The sequence below is a fragment of the Panthera onca genome, chromosome D1, assembly GCF_046562875.1.
Source record: "Panthera onca isolate mPanOnc1 chromosome D1, mPanOnc1 haplotype 2, whole genome shotgun sequence".
NCBI classification, from domain to species: domain Eukaryota; kingdom Metazoa; phylum Chordata; class Mammalia; order Carnivora; family Felidae; genus Panthera; species Panthera onca.
Window position 1 is genome coordinate 89021610 of NC_138348.1, and position 15699 is coordinate 89037308.

General features: G+C 43.8%; 1 protein-coding gene across 1 annotated transcript in view; it reads right to left on the minus strand.

The window, feature by feature from the left end:
* BARX2 (BARX homeobox 2) overlaps positions 1–14428 on the minus strand; it is a 76373-nt gene extending 61945 nt beyond the window's left edge. Inside the window, exon 1 of the mRNA XM_060605232.3 lies at positions 13827–14428. Within this exon, the coding sequence (XP_060461215.1) occupies positions 13827–14013 (187 nt within the window). The 5' untranslated portion in view covers positions 14014–14428. The remainder of the gene's footprint in view (positions 1–13826) is intronic.
* Between the last annotated feature and the right edge of the window lie 1271 nt (positions 14429–15699).

Genomic DNA, 15699 nt, shown 5'->3' on the forward strand with positions numbered 1-15699 from the left:
GAGTCCTATTTCAACATTGGTTCTGAGGAATTTAGGGAACCAGTTGAGTCTTCTCTATGCCAATCACTACCTCTCCATGGTGGCCTTAATGACATATCAACTCATTCTATTTCACCTGCTTCCACTTGGCCCCCAACCCACCACTGAAACTGAATGATGTCATTAGACACTGTTTGTAGGAATCATCGTGATAAATGGGTGGAGAGAGGTACCACCCTGTTCACTGGGGCTTCCTTCATACCATGGAAGGCGAGAACTCCTCATCAAGAGAATTTTTCTCACACTATGGAGGGGATTCACTGATTAAAGTATTTCATTAGCAGTTACTTATCTCCTAAGATACCAGTGGCTAGCTGAGAAACACAATTCCAGGAGAAGTCCATGTAAAACCCTTGTCCACACAATCCCATCCACACAACAGTCACCATTACCATTCAGAATGCAATCTTCAACTAGCCCCTCTACCAATTTAAAAGCTGTAGAACAGGGGCTTTATTTGGAACTCCCTGTGAATCACAGACCAATATACTAGGACAATGACTTATCTCCCAACCTACCTTTTCCCACATCACCTCAAAAAAGGTCACAACTGAATTATTTTTCTCTCTCAGTACTCTGAAATAAAAGAATATTCATATTCTCTTGTACAAGACTATCCCTAACTGTACTCTTCAAAGAAGAAAAGCATTTAAACTTGAGAAATTCTGCCACTTTTCTAAAACAGTTCTTGAGATACACAGCTGTATGATGAAACGTTTCCTACAGGTAATTAATCCTGAGCAACTCTTGTAAAAAATGACATAACAAAGCACAGTTTGTGACGATGTCGTGTTGACCTGTTTGTGCCACTCATTTAGGAATTTACAAAATTCTGAATTTATATCATAAAACAGAAAGGTGAGGGAATCAAACATGTCTATTCATAAAGACCTGAACTTGGCTCCCAGACCACCCAGGATGCAAGAGGCCTCAAAAGGCAGTTAGTGAAATGACATAATTCACAAGAATGCCCTAGAGTGAAGTGGTTTTTTTAAGGATATTTCGTTTTTCGTGAGTTTAATTCATCAAGGATAGTGATCTTTCTCTAAAGGACTGTGCTTCAGACAACCAAGACATGGTTATGATTATAAGATTATTGTTTTTAATCGAAGCTATCAATTACTGAGCACTTACACTCCAGGAACTATGCTAAAAGCTTTATATGCATTATCTCATTTAACCTACATGACTAACCCTATTAGGCAGTTAATATTATCTTTCCATTATAGATGAAGAAATTGAGAGTCAGAGAGTTTAAATAACTTGCCTAAGGTCAAACAGTGCCATCTGACTCAAAATCCATCCACAAGGATCATTCCATTAAACCGGCTTCCTATATTTGAGTCATAGGGTACAAATTATATCAATCTCACCTTTAAGCTGGTATCTACACTACAATGGCTCCCAAACTTGACTTTTCACTAAAATCATTACAATCTCTTTTTGAAAACAGAGTTTCCCAGAACCTACCCCAGCCCAATTAGATATAATGTGAAAAAAATTAGTCTCTTATTCTTTTTAAAGTGATGCCAAACCAATAGCCAGATTTTTTTCCCCACTAAACTTAATAGTGAATATTTCATGAAAAATATTCCAAGTCTTAACTCACAAGGCAGTCGACTGGCATTTAGTGGTTAAGCATACATATTCTTTCTCTCTGGTTCACAAGAATGAATGAATGAATGAATGAATGAATGAATAGCAATTCCACCTTTGACCCCCACAGAAAAGCTTTATTCAAAGAATCATAGCTCATGGAAACACCTTAAGGAAAGAAGCCTTGGGAATGTCATACTGAGAAGGACACTAGTATCCAGGGGCAAGGAGATGTGTTCAGAATCACACAGCCAGAAGGCAGTAGGTCCACAATCTCACTCCAAAGACCTTATGGCTTCTTAGAATTTGTCTAGAATCATTCAGAGACCCAAATAATCACAGGAAAGGAAAGACTGGAGGGCACACACTAAATGATTGGCAATATGTGTAAAGGAGTTACCAGGTTCAAAGTAAAGTCCTTCACATTCGTTGGGCCTTGCTTTATATAAAGTACAGACTTTCTATGGACTCCATGGAAAGGGACAAATGTGACTTCTAATTTACGCATTTTCATATGATTATATACAGCACGGAGCTTTGTACTGAAAGAAACAGACCTGAGTTCCAATCTCAACTCTGCCACTTACTCATGTGACCTTGTTACTATCTATTTCTTAGTGTCCCTGTGTCTCATCTTTCTCACTGGAAAAGCAGTGATCACAACTATTACAGAGAGGGTCTCCCTTTAAGGTAAATGCCTCAATGCAGGAATGTGTCTGCCACGCGGTTACCATTTATAATTATTTCTATTTCAACTTTGCAGTTACCTGACAAGTGAAACACTCTTCTTATGCAGCTAACTGTTCTAACTGCCAAGGCTCAATGTCCCAGTTTGAAAAAAAACAAAACCGGAGCTCCCACAGAATGCTCCTCTATGCTGTACTCTAAACTGAGGATTGAAAACATGCTTCCAGAACACACAGCTGTCTAACGTGCTAAGAGCAATAATGAGTTGCCATGATATCCAGGGATAACACAATTAACAACGTCCTCCAAAACAATGTCCTCTGGGGCGACTTACCAATTATTTCAGTAAAATGTTCAGTCATGAGAAGAAAAGGAAGCTGGATTGGAACTGGGAGGATTCCTACCTCTCTCTCTCAGTGAAACTTGCTGAAAAGTAACCGTAAATATTCTAAATCCTTGCCTGTCTTTTCCCAAGGAGTTCCAAACAGAAGATCCAAGGTGGACCTGTTGGATTTGTTGCCAACAAACAGACTTCCTCGCGTGGCAAGAACAGGTCCTTCTGCATTTTATCCTACTTAGAGCATCCTGCGGCAGCTCTCTGGAACTTTTTCTTGATAATGTTTTCTCCATTCACTGCCTCCAGCCCAGCTGGTCCATTTTACGAGGAGTAAGATTTCACTGAAAAGATCCAGAAGGTTGACTGAGTAAGACACGGTGAAAATTTCAGCCCGTCTGATCTACTCTGGCCACTGCAAGTGCCTACACGGGTTAAGATAAATTGCAGAACTTGTTCCTGCAACTCGTGGAAGTCTGTTCATGGACAACAAATCTGACAGATCCACCGTCCCTTCAGTCATGTTCAATTTGGCCACAATCCTCTAGATGTGGTCATTAATTCCTGCTGCTGACCGTGGCTGCACTGCTGAGCACCGAAGAAAGCCCTGTGGCACTGTCTACAGATCCTCCGGGTGGGATGTGGGCCCTACAGTACTTAGATTTCTTTGCTTCTCTGTATGTACAGTTGACTCTTGGACAAGAAAGAGTTTGCAGTGTGCCTGAAAATCACCATCTAACTTCTGATTCTCCCCAAAACTTAATTACTAATAGCCTTACCCACAACCTAAGCAGTTAACACATATCTTACATGTTATGTGTATTATGTACTGTATTCCTACAATCAAGGAAGCTGGGGGAAGGAAAATGTTATTAAGAAGATCATAAGAAAAAATACATCCACAGGGCTGTACTGTATTTATATATACAAAAAAATCCATGTGCAAGCGGACCTGTGCAGTTCAAACCCGTGTTGTTCAAGAGTCAGCTGTACTGAGGCAGAGAGGGGTGGTCTAAGAAGGGGAAACGCGTTGGCCAACTCCCGTTTGGGCCACACTGAAGAATATTTTCCCTTTGAGGGATGCAGAGAGATAAAGCCCCCAAAGGCCACATTTTTGTCAAATATCTTAACAGCAGTATTTCTAAATTGGAACTATTTTGCAGAGAAAAGAAAAAAGGTCTTGGATGTTAAGACAGGCTGAGCAAAGCACCTGCCACCACAGTTGTCACTGTAGAGTAATATGGTCTAGGTTAACTTCTCCAAACCACAGGATGGCCATTTATTATTCCTAACACACAGCTATCTATGTGATTTCCATGGTAACAGTTCTCATCCCTTCTTAACAAGACTTGATACCACATACCAAAGTTTTAAAATCAAATCATGGGTCCAGGGTGCTTGGGTGGTTCAGTTGGCTGGGCGTCCAGCTCTTGATTTCAGCTCAGGTCATGATCTCATGGTGCATGGGTTCGAGCCTCACGTTGGGCTCTGTGCTGACAGTGCAGGGCCTGCTTAGGATTCTCTGTCTCCCCTCTTTATCTGCCCCTCCCCATGCTCACTTGCTCTCTCTCTCTCTGTCCAAATAAATAAATAAACTTTAAAAAATAAAAATAAAAAATAAAATCACAGCTCCAAAATATAAGGAGCACTCGGTCATTTCATATGGCAATACCGACATCATTCTTCCCTCTAATAAGCTACATTTTAATTTAGATTCTTTGGTATTCACAGCTATCCCCAGACAATTGTTTTGAAGTTAAATTGTCACTAGCAATGGACAAACCTTGCTCAAAAGCCAAGGGTGGCATATCGTATCAGCAAATACATACAAATGCAAGATACAAAAAAAAAAAAAAAAGTTATTGTGATTTTAAACATCACTAAGAAGAGAAAAAAAACCCTAATGACTCTTGCTTGCATGATTATGGATGTATATCTAAAACAAACACTTCTTGGAGCAATCACCTCCTAGTCCTAGTGCCCAGCTCAGAGAGCGCTTACTCATATGCCAAAGTATTACTTGGGGAAACGGCAGCTATCCTGGTGATAATAGTACCCCCATCCAGCCAGGGGAGGTTAAGTGAGATCCAAAAGCCAATTACAGAAGCTACAGTGGTTGTTTTAGTGAGAGTTGTACACATGTATCTAATTATAAAGTGTTTTTATTTCCCCACTGTGAGACTGCGTACAACAAGGTCTGCATTTAAAAGCTTCCCCTGTTTCAGGGCAGAAAAGCTATTAAGAAAGCTATCAAAAGGTCCACAAGATTAAGAGTTTCATGGACATCTAGGGTCTCCCATACTATCATTTTTCAATGTTTATATTACGAAAAATTTCAAACACACAGAAAAGAATAATGTAATGAACATCTGTATACCCACGACCAAGCTGTGTTAAATCTCGATGTTTGGCCATATTTTACATTAGGCCTTTTCTTTTCCTTAATAAACTATGACATAGGACAATAAAAACCTGTGGGTGGCCTTCCTAATCCCATACCTTTGCCTCCCTCAACAATATGTATCAGTCTGCATGTTTTCAAGCAGCATATAAATGGTATCAGGCTGTAGGTATCAATCTACAATTTGTTTTTTTCTCAACACTGTATTTCTAAAACTTATCCATATTCATACAAATAGATCTGGTCCATTCATTTTCGTTGTATAGAATTTCACTGCTTAAAGGGAGCACACGTACTTTTATCCTTTTTCCTTCTGAAGGGCAGTTTGATTTAGATTTGTCACTATCACAAACAACACAAAAATGACCAGTCTTAAACAGGTGTCCCTCTGCACACATACAAGGCATCAGCCCAGAGGGGGAGCGGGGGCTGGAAGGTACATGTGTATCTGTAGCTTTACGGGTATTGCTACACTGCTCTCCGAAGGAATCGTACAGAAAAAACATTCCCACCACCACCAGTGTATGAGAATGTCTATCGCTGTCATTGATCAATAGAGTCAGATTCTTTGATTTCCACCTATCTGATGGGTGTGAAATGGTATCTCATTTTAATGTGTGTTCTCCTGATTAACAGTGAGGCAGAACATCCTTTCATCTTTACCATGTGGATACTCATTTCTATGAACGGCGAATTTTTCTACCTGCCCTTTTTCTCATTGCTTTGTAAGAGATCTTTCTGTGTCCTGTGACTTTGGGAAAATTACTTCTCGGCTTTCCATTGGTAAAGTGGCGATAGTAACACCTACGTCTTAGAGATGATCTGAAGCTGATCATAGAGCACTCAGTCCCATGCTTATTACACGTTAGGCATTCAAAAAAACCAGTCACTCTTTCTATGACTGTTATGAATGTGAATAAGAAGGTTCAGTGTATTTCTAACATATCTCAAGTTTATAGCTGCCTTTGGGATAAATAAAGCAGGATTCCGGAAGAGGAGTCTGGGCAACTCTCTGTGCCCAAGCTATTTCCCCACCACAGAAGAGATAAAATGAGGACTCTGTTCTTTGTAAGTTACCATGAGTTAAATGTACAAAGTCGCTTCCTATAGATATTGCTTAAACTAAACATCTACCTTGAACTTCCTTCAGTCTATAAGCAGCTGTGCTCCGGTCTGTGAAATGACCATAATCCTGAATTTCAACAAAGGTTATGTTACAGAATGAAAAGAACTCTGAGGAGAGGGAAGTGGGTGGTGGAGGCTGGCAGGTTCATCAGTATCAGGAACTCGCCGGGTATTCCTGGGGTGGAAATACAGCCACGACTTCATGAGACTGCACCAAGCCCAAGACCATTCCATTTTCCCACACTTCATAAGCGATCCTTGAATAAGAAAAGCCAAAGGACCGTCATCATATCACTGATCGCACCTAAGGGTTTTTGTTGTTGTTTTTTTTAAATAGTGACACCGACATCGCCGAGGCGGCAGGCAATCCTTTTCAATGCACATTGTGAAAATGTTTATCTATCCCCAATATCAAGAGGAACATGCTGCTAAGGACGTGCTGGTAAGCTAGAAGGATGCAGTAAAAAGGAATCACGTAAGCCTGTCTGCTTGAACTCTTAATGTATTTAGTTTCATGGTGAGATCCTCCCAGATTGGCTTCTATTCAGTCGTATCTTGACCTTTCCTTGGAGAAAGGCCATGTTCATCTTTATGAACTCTGCCAGTGGAGTCAGAAAGCATATATAGCTGTTCTCCAGGCCTATCAAGTAGTCCTGACATCAGCTTCAGCTGGTGACTGGCAGGGTCCCTTTTCAGATGTACTTGCACATCATCTAACGTTCAGAATTATCTCCCTCCGTATTCAGTTTCAACTGGCACTAAAGAAACCAGAGACTTTCTTTTGCGACTAAAGTGAGGCCCTCTACCCACCCCCCCGCCCCCACCCCCCCGCATCTCCTCCAGGGCAGTCATGTGTAAGAGTCAACTCTAGCCCAAACATAATTAGACCATCTTCTGATACCTATCTAGGAGCACTGCTTTCTTCCTTAAACGTATGCCAAGTTTCCACTTTCGAGAAGTTAAATTGCCATATAAAAATGCCCTGGTGATGATGAGTAATTAGACACTGTAATGGAAAATTAACTGTGTTTTTATTTAGAGCATTCATTTTCACAAGACTTTTTTTTTTCTAACTGCTATTAAGCTAAAATAAATTAAATCCTGAGAGTTTGCAAAGGTTTTCTGGTTAAAAACAAACAAACAAACAAACAAACAAACAAACAAAAACTTCTCATTCTGGAACCGTTTGTTTTGTTAATATCACCAAGTTTATACAAGGTTCTGAATTGAACCCCATTATTAATACATTCTGATGTCAATTTTAATCCCGTCAACTGTGCTGTAGAGGAAGAAATAACCACTCCAATCTCACAGGCAGCTAACGCAGAGACAGGCACCAGAGAGGCAGCCGAGAAGGGCTTGTCACATGCGTCAAGGGCCTTCACCCGAATAGCCACAGTCCCTCTCTTTTTCCCACTTTGTCATGCTGCTTCCGAGGGAAGTGGGCCACTTACAGGCATGGTTCCTGACAGTTCGGAACACCCGTAGGCTCTGGGCAGCCCTCGGTGAAGAGGCTGATCCAGCTGTGAACGTGGGGTTCATCTCTGGTGCCACACTGAAAGCACCAGCTCCATGAGCCGCGGTGTAAACCAGCATTCCCCAAAGAATGATGTCAAAGGAGGTTTAAATCTGTACATCTCAACCCAATCCCTACAGCCCCTCTGTTCCAATCCTCTGGTCCCACATTCCACTGAAAAGTTCATCAGCGGGTTCGGCCACAGGCCCTGGGTTAACTTCAATTTGGAGCTGGATTCACGCAGCCCGCACACTGGCGGGGCAGGTTCTGGGACACCCACCAAAGTTCACAGGATTAGTACAGATGAGGGAGACTCAGATCGAATGGCCTACCTAAGCTTTTCATCTCTGTTCCTCCCAGACTGCAAAACAACATGCACATGACACCTAAAAATGCTTTTGGCTTGACATTTTTTCAGTCTCCCCTCAGTGAATGCTGAATGCTGGGCAGGGCCCAGACTCCGGGTGGCTCGTTTTAAGGGGTCCGGCACGTATGGAAGCAAAATCAACTTTAGCCATTTACTATCCATGCACCGACAGGTATCTCAGAAGCCCCATGAGTTCTGCTGGGGGGTGGGGGGGAGGTCATGCTGAAGGACAGGGGCTTCGTGCAAGGCTGAATGGAGAAGTGTCAGGAGTTCTAGGGAAACCCGCTCTTTTACTTTTTCCCTACTCCTTCCCTTTTCTTTTTTTTTTTTTTTTCATTTTAATCTCTCCTTACAATTTAAACAAGCTTTTATAATCCTTACTGCTTTCCTATAGATTCTTGGGATAGATATATTCAAGCTAACAATCTTTTCACTTAGATTCCCTAGGTAGGTTAAATAAAACTAGCAACTTTATGCAGTCCACGCTTGTATCCAAATGCAGTTTTAGTCGAGAGAGGTACAACCAACAAGAACTTGAGTAGACTGGCTTCATTAAGGAGTTACTGTCTACACCATTTCATTTTGGTTGTATTTAACGGGATTAATATGATAGTTCGGTTGGTGATAACACCCTTTAGGTGGAGTTCAAAGACAAAATTCTACATGGTAAGCAAAAATATTAAATTGTCATAATGTTCCCCTATCCCAATTCCAAACTGCCCATCATATGTTCTAGAGAAGAACAAAGAAGGGCTCAGTAGTGGGTCTACAGGTAGTTTAGAGGAATGTTTAAAGTATCCCAACTGTGAGTCAAGATTTACAATAAACTTAAACACAAGGACTCAATAACAGGGCCATCACCAAGCAAGTATAAATATCTGTAGAATGAAATTATTAAATTAAATGATACAAAAGACTGTAGACATTTGGAGAGGCATTTTAACATGTGAACTATACATTCTCCCATGGGTTATTAGGAAAATCAGAACTGGAGAAGAAGCTGCTAATAAACTCTATTCACTAGTTCAAACTGACTCCGAAGGGTCCCCTGAGCCTCCCTGTTTAACAAAGGAGTTACAAAATTTAAGGAGTAAATGAGACAACAGCTGAGGATCCCAGAAGAGCGCAGCTCCAAATATATTCTGACCCTGGATGAGTCCTATATCCTGTGCACCCCTCATTTTATTTACCCTTAGAATGGGAACAGGAGAAGCAGTTATAAGTAATTGCTAATAAAAGCCTATTTGCCTCTGGCAGAAATGCAAATGCTTGGTGATAATGATCATTCTCCCAAACCCCAGTTTACATTTTTCCATTAACATTTCAGTCCTCAATGCTCAGGTTCCCAAGATCCTGTGGGTTTTAGTCTTAGACTAACAGACCAAGCTGAGATTTGGGGAATCACGGGAGCCAACTCCACAAAGCAATAGCTGGCTGTCCAACTCCCAAAGAAGTCATTACACATGTCCCCACCTCATTTCATTTTTCACTGGGATGACACCGAATCTTTGTGATCAAAATGAACCCAAGGACACCACCCGAAAGAACTTGTTTCTCTTGGACCCACCAAAGGATAAAATGTTCTCAATGCCATCTCTTAAGATAAACACCCTCCCCAAATGCCCCTTTTAATTGGCTGGTTGACTGTCCCTTGGGTGTGAGGACACGGATTTATCCCGGGTGTGAAACCAAATTGGAAAAGTCTTCTCGATTTCTGAGTCCCCTAACAAGAAGGGCAGCAGTGCCCAGTGTGGACTGAAAGTGTCTAAGCACTGATGTGACCCCAGCACTTCACAAAAAAAAACTATATTCTAACTGGGGAGATTAGATTAGATTCTAACTGTGACCTCTGTGATCCCTTCCAGCTCTGTAACCGCAACAGTCAGCTCGACACGACTGGCCACCGAAGGTCACCGGGAAATCCAACAGAACCATTCCACCGGAGAAGGAGAAAGGAATTAGCCTATAGGTTTTGGTGGATTATTTAAAAAAGCCCTGTGCTGGTCACAGGCTGAAAATGTCCCAAATATCTACAATTCACCTTTCCCCCAAAATGTGCATGTGCAAGTCTAGGGCAATTCTAGGTTATAAGCATAAGCAATTATAATAAAACTCTAAGTAATTAGCACAGTAGGTTGGTTTCTCGGCATCCCCATGAAAACCCGTAGGATAAATTGTATCCTCGTTTTTGTGAAGCAGGCTATTCATCGTTTCCAAACAATCCTCAAATTTAGAAACCGCCTGTTTCTAAAGGTCAAACTGAAAGAGCCTTCAAAAACGACTCTGCCAGTATCTTTGCAATGGATTCCAGCCTGAGGAACCAGATTTCTCCAAGCTACTCTTCCCCCCAAGAAACGTTAATCACAACCAAAAAGGTGAAATAATGTACTCAAGAGTTAATAGTATTTATGACATCCTCAACTGCACCTCAGTTTTGGTTTTTAATCTGTCAATGTTCTAACACGTATGAGAGAATGTTAACGGATTTCTAAACGGCAGTATATTCCCATTCTAATTGGGGATTGCTGTTACCAGATTTAAACAAAACAACACAAAACAAACAAAACACGTTACACACTAAATAAATTCCAAACATATTTCACCCCTCATAGATGGTCTGAATAACAAACTTTTTTTTTTTTTTTTTCAAATGGAGGCTCTCTTTGGGCTTAGTTGGTTTTTTCTTTTTTTTTTTAATTTTATTTTAAATTTAATGACAAATGTTCCTTTAGCTTGGCCTCAAAGGACAGGATTCCCGTCCTCCCTGCCTATTTTGTGATGTAGAACATCTCTTGGGAAACTTCAGTAAATTTAGAGACAGCCTCCTAAGCCTAAAATTACTGCATTTGTAATAAGAAAAGGCCTGTTAAAACAAACAACAATTTTTTTGGAGGTGAGTATTCCATCAAGGTTAGAGTGTCGAATAATAAATGACTGTCAGGTGATGATCTGCCTGATGAAAAATGTTTCCATTTCTCAGTTTACTTGAATACATGTTCCTCTGCCTGAGGAGATTCAGTACCATAAATTGGCATCTGGATTACTAAATCTAAACAACAAGGACTACTTAATTATGTAGAGGCTTTTTAAATGCTGTGACTTTTGTTCCACCCCAATTTTATATACTTATTGTGCAGGGTGGTAACTTTTTTTTATTCTTACTTCATTATCTTACCAGGCAAGGTTCACTTCTGGTAGTTATTTAAATCTTAAGAACAGCAAACCAAACGATGAGAAAGTTCAGTAATTTTAATTCCAATTTGTGCCTTTCACTTGATTTGAACTTTTTATACATCAGTTCTATGAAAAGTGCTAAATAATTATCTTTATCCAGCAAATGTATATTTACATATATAGTTGTATGATGAATGCCAGCAACTTATTGCCAGTTTTTTAATTAATAAAAAAAGATTAAGTTTATCCAGTCTAAGATTTTTGATCTTGAACATAACTGTTAAAAACAACAAAAATGCTTTGAAAGTGTGGTATTTGCAAAACCCTTGAGAAGTCACTAATGGGATTCCCATGATCTAATACACGTAAGGCTTTAACTGTAATTGTAAACCCACTAAAGGCTTATGATCCGAAAGTATGGACTATTGTAGCCAGTTTTTATGGGCTTAATTCCACTGGCAAATCCCAGTTTCTATATTTTAAATCTCAACGAGAGCAAAATCATGACCTTTTCAAAAGAACAATCTAAAGAAAGTAAACACTGAAATGATAGGGCAAGAAAACCATTACCAACAACCATCCTTTCATACAAACCATCAATGAACTTCAAAAGCACAAGGCTAAGCAAAACTTTCAGCTCGTGATATATGTACAATTCACCCTTAACAGTCTCAAAACTACATATGAATCAACTTACTTCCTTCCGACTGATTTCCCATACAAGGTTTAGTGAAATACAGAACTTACTCAGCCCGTATTAATGACTGGACCTCTGTTTTCTGAGCAATTTATTCTTTTTTTTCTTTTTTTTTTTTTTTTTAGCATGTTATTACTATGATCCAATTCTGTGACTGCTAAAAGCCAGGAAAACTGCCTTCAGGACAATACACAGCAGAAAGTTGCTAAAAATTGTGCCGGCCCTGTGTCACACCTAGGTGTTCAGATTTGTTCTGTTTTGTCCTAGGGTCCTGCAGGAGGGCAATGTCTTAGCAGGGTGCATTGAAATTTGTGATTAAATCTTATTTTTCCTCAAAGGTGTCTGAGTTATTATAGCAAATGATAATTTATGCTCATTACAAGATTCAGCCTACCTCCCCTACCCAATATATATGTAGTCTATTCATTCGAGGGTTTGTACATGGCAGACGCATAAATGTAAAAATATACACATCAAGGATATCTACCTTGTTCCTAAAGTGTCTTAGTTGTTTCTTGTCTCATATGCTTCTTGGTTCTTAAAATTCAGGATTGCAAGTCTTGTGATGGCCTATCAGGCCTAATCCCACCTTACAGATAAAATTTATTTTACGAAGGTATAACTGAATATAGTATTCATCTTAGAACCAAATACATGTAGGAACAACTTGCTTTTGAAATAACTTTGCTGTATGTATTTACACACATACTGACTGTCCTAAAGGGACAATCCAAGAAACTAAGGATTCCAAGAACTATGTACTAGAAGCTTCAGGCCTGAAAGTTAAAAAAAAAAAAAAAAAAAAAAAAGTCTTTTGAAAACACTGCCAGCAATAATAATAATAATAATTAAATAAAAACGCTGCTAGCTCTTCGCTTTACTTTTTCAATATAACTAAATTATTTCATGGCACCCATGCCACAAACATAAACTCAAAGTTCCTTTTCGTTGGGAAATACTAAATTTTTACCTTCAGTTGAAACCACAGCTGATAACTTATTTTTTTATAAAAGTTGCTTCAACTTTTTTTTTTTTTTCTATGCCTGCATTTCGACAGCCTAAATCCTTCGAATGCCAGGGTGCACTTTGAAACTTGGAGCTTCTCTTAATGCACTCAAAGCTTCAAAAATGCCTTTCGACTTACTTTCCACACAAACCTACGACTTTTTCAATGTATTTATTAAATGTTATCTTTCCTATTGGCCTGAGTTAGCTCTTGTGGATAGAGGAAACCAGACGTGAAGAATGTTTTTATTTTTATGCCTGTTGTTTTCTTAGTCACTTAAAACAAAAAGAGGTGACCTCCTCAGCTTGCATGCACCACAACGCGACGTCTTCCAGAACTACCGCCACAGAGGGAGATCCTTTTAAGTGAAGTTCAAGGATTTCTGGATCTTGTGGAGAACCTCAGGATACTGATTAACTTGTAAAACTCCCAGGGGAGACAAGAGGAGATTGGACAAGTTAACTCGAGGCGAGCCGCAACACCACGTCCTGAAACAACGATTCAGGCGTTGAACCGGGTCAAGTGTTTGAACTTTCCGGCCGAAAACCACAGCGGCGCTGGAAAGGGGGTAGCTTTTCTCCCGCGGGCAGGATCGCCCGCGCTGCAGTAGCGGCCGCTCCTAGGGGGCCGCTACCTCCACTCCACTTCCAAGCTCGCGATCGACACCTTGCCCGGCCCTTCCCAGGTCGCGGACGCCTGTGCGATGCCCGCCGCTGCCTAGTCTAGCCCCCCACCCCGGGCCGGCGCACAACAGAAGAATCCCCGCGACCCTTCCTTTCGCCCTCCCGCGGGAGATCGGAAGCGGGAAAGCTCCCGACAACGGCGCGAAAGCTACCGCACCCCACTAACCACCACCATCCCCGCTCTGCGGCGGCGCGTCTTACCGGTACAGGAATGCAGGGGCTTGGGTCGCACGACCAGCGACGGGCACACGGAGTAGAGGGAAAGTTTCTCAAAGTAGTCGCAGGTCTCCTTGGAAAGGATCTCGTCGATCATGAAAGTCTTGTAGCGCCGCCTGGCTGCTTTGAGTTGGCCGGGCGAGCTCAGCCTCAGCTCCGCGTGGCAGTGCATGGTGAGCCGGGGAGAGCGCCGGCCGGCCGGGGCCGCGGGGGCTGGCGCGCCGGCGGGGACCTCAGCCCGGCTCCTCGGCCGCCGGGGAGGCGGCGGGCTCGGGAGGCGCGCGGAGGGGAGCGGGCACCGGGCGCGCCGGCCGCGCGTCTAGATCAGCATCTTCGCCGAGCCTTTTTGGGACAGCGCATCTGTCAATCAGCGCGCGCTTCCTGCGGGGCCTGGTGCGGAGCCGCGCCGAGGGCCGGCCGCCGAGGGGCGTCGGCGCCCACCCCACCCAGTCCGCCCGTGCGAGCCGGCCGCGGACCTGCACGCCTCGAGCCCGCCTCTCTCGCTCGCCTCCTCCCGCCTCGCGGCGTCTCGCGCTCCTCTGCCAGCCTCTCTATTTTAAGACACTCGCTTTGGCTCTCCACCCCGCCCCCCTCCTGGGACGAGCTCCAGGTGTGTGTGCCGAGGGTGCGCGCGCGGGTGTGCGCGCCGTGCGGGGAGCGCGCGCCGCCCCCGCCCGCGGGCCGGGCCTCGGCCGCTCCTCCGGGACGCGACCCCGCGCGCCTCCTTGGAGGTCCGGTACTCTCCACCCGCCACCCGGGGCGGGGGGCGGGCAGGCGCGCCTAGTTCTCCCGCTAGGAAGAAGTCGAGTCCTTGCTGAGGCTCCCGAGGCTGCGGGCCCCAGGGCCGGCGCCCCGACGACCCGCGGGTCCTTATACCCGGTTTCCCAAGGACCCTCGGCGCTCCCTCGAGTTCCCTCCACGCGCTTGCCCCCAGCGGAGCCGCAAACCTGACCGCCCCCCACGAGATCCCAAACCGTAAATGACCCTTGCCCCGACCGTTATCCCAATAATGAATTGTAAAAATAAAAAGTAATCCCCCAAAGGCGTGCGTTCTTTTTTTTTTTTTTTTTTTTTTTAAGTTTTAGCAAAAGGTTTTAAACCGTTTTCGCCGCCGGAAGAGCCAGCGCAGCACGATCCCGCGGTGCCTGCGGGCCCTCGTGCCGTCAGCCCCACTCGCGGCGGCTCATCGCCGGCCGCTCCCGGCCGCGCGGCTTTGGTTCCCGGTTCCCTCGAGGCGCTGAGCGTTCGGAGAGCCGCGAGGACACGTGCTTACTGGGGGGCTTGCCTTCTTCCTGCTGGGCTCCTAACCTCCGAGTCTGTTCCAACCAATCAATATCTGTAGGAACTTATGCGTTCTATTGGAATTGGTGGGCGAGGGGGGCCCCGCCTGGTCTCCGCGCCCGGGACGGCTCCCGCTGCCTGCGTCCTAGCACCCCGCCCGGCGGCCGGCCGAAACCGCCCGGTGGCACCGGTTTCCCACGATTTTGTCTCCGAACTGGTGTGCGTGGGGCCAAAAGGAAAACGCACGAGAGGGAGATGTCGAATGGCAGAGGCGGACGGCCTTCTCCCAGACCGAGTTTGGGGCTGGGGACATCCCGCTCGGAACCTGCAAGCGGCCCGGAGTCGCGGCGGGCTCGCTGCGGAGCTGCTCGCCTAGGAGTCCGAGTCGCCGCGGAAGCAAGCGGACGCGAGCCCCTGGGCGGGTGGTTCAGGTTGAACGGAAGGGACACACCTGGAGGACTAATAAGTAGGCACTTAGAGAACATAAGAGAGCAATAAACCGGATCAGAGCCTAGTATCTGACAGGGCCGGCAGGGAGACTTTGGGGAGCTTCATTCCCGAAGTGTTCACGTGTGCC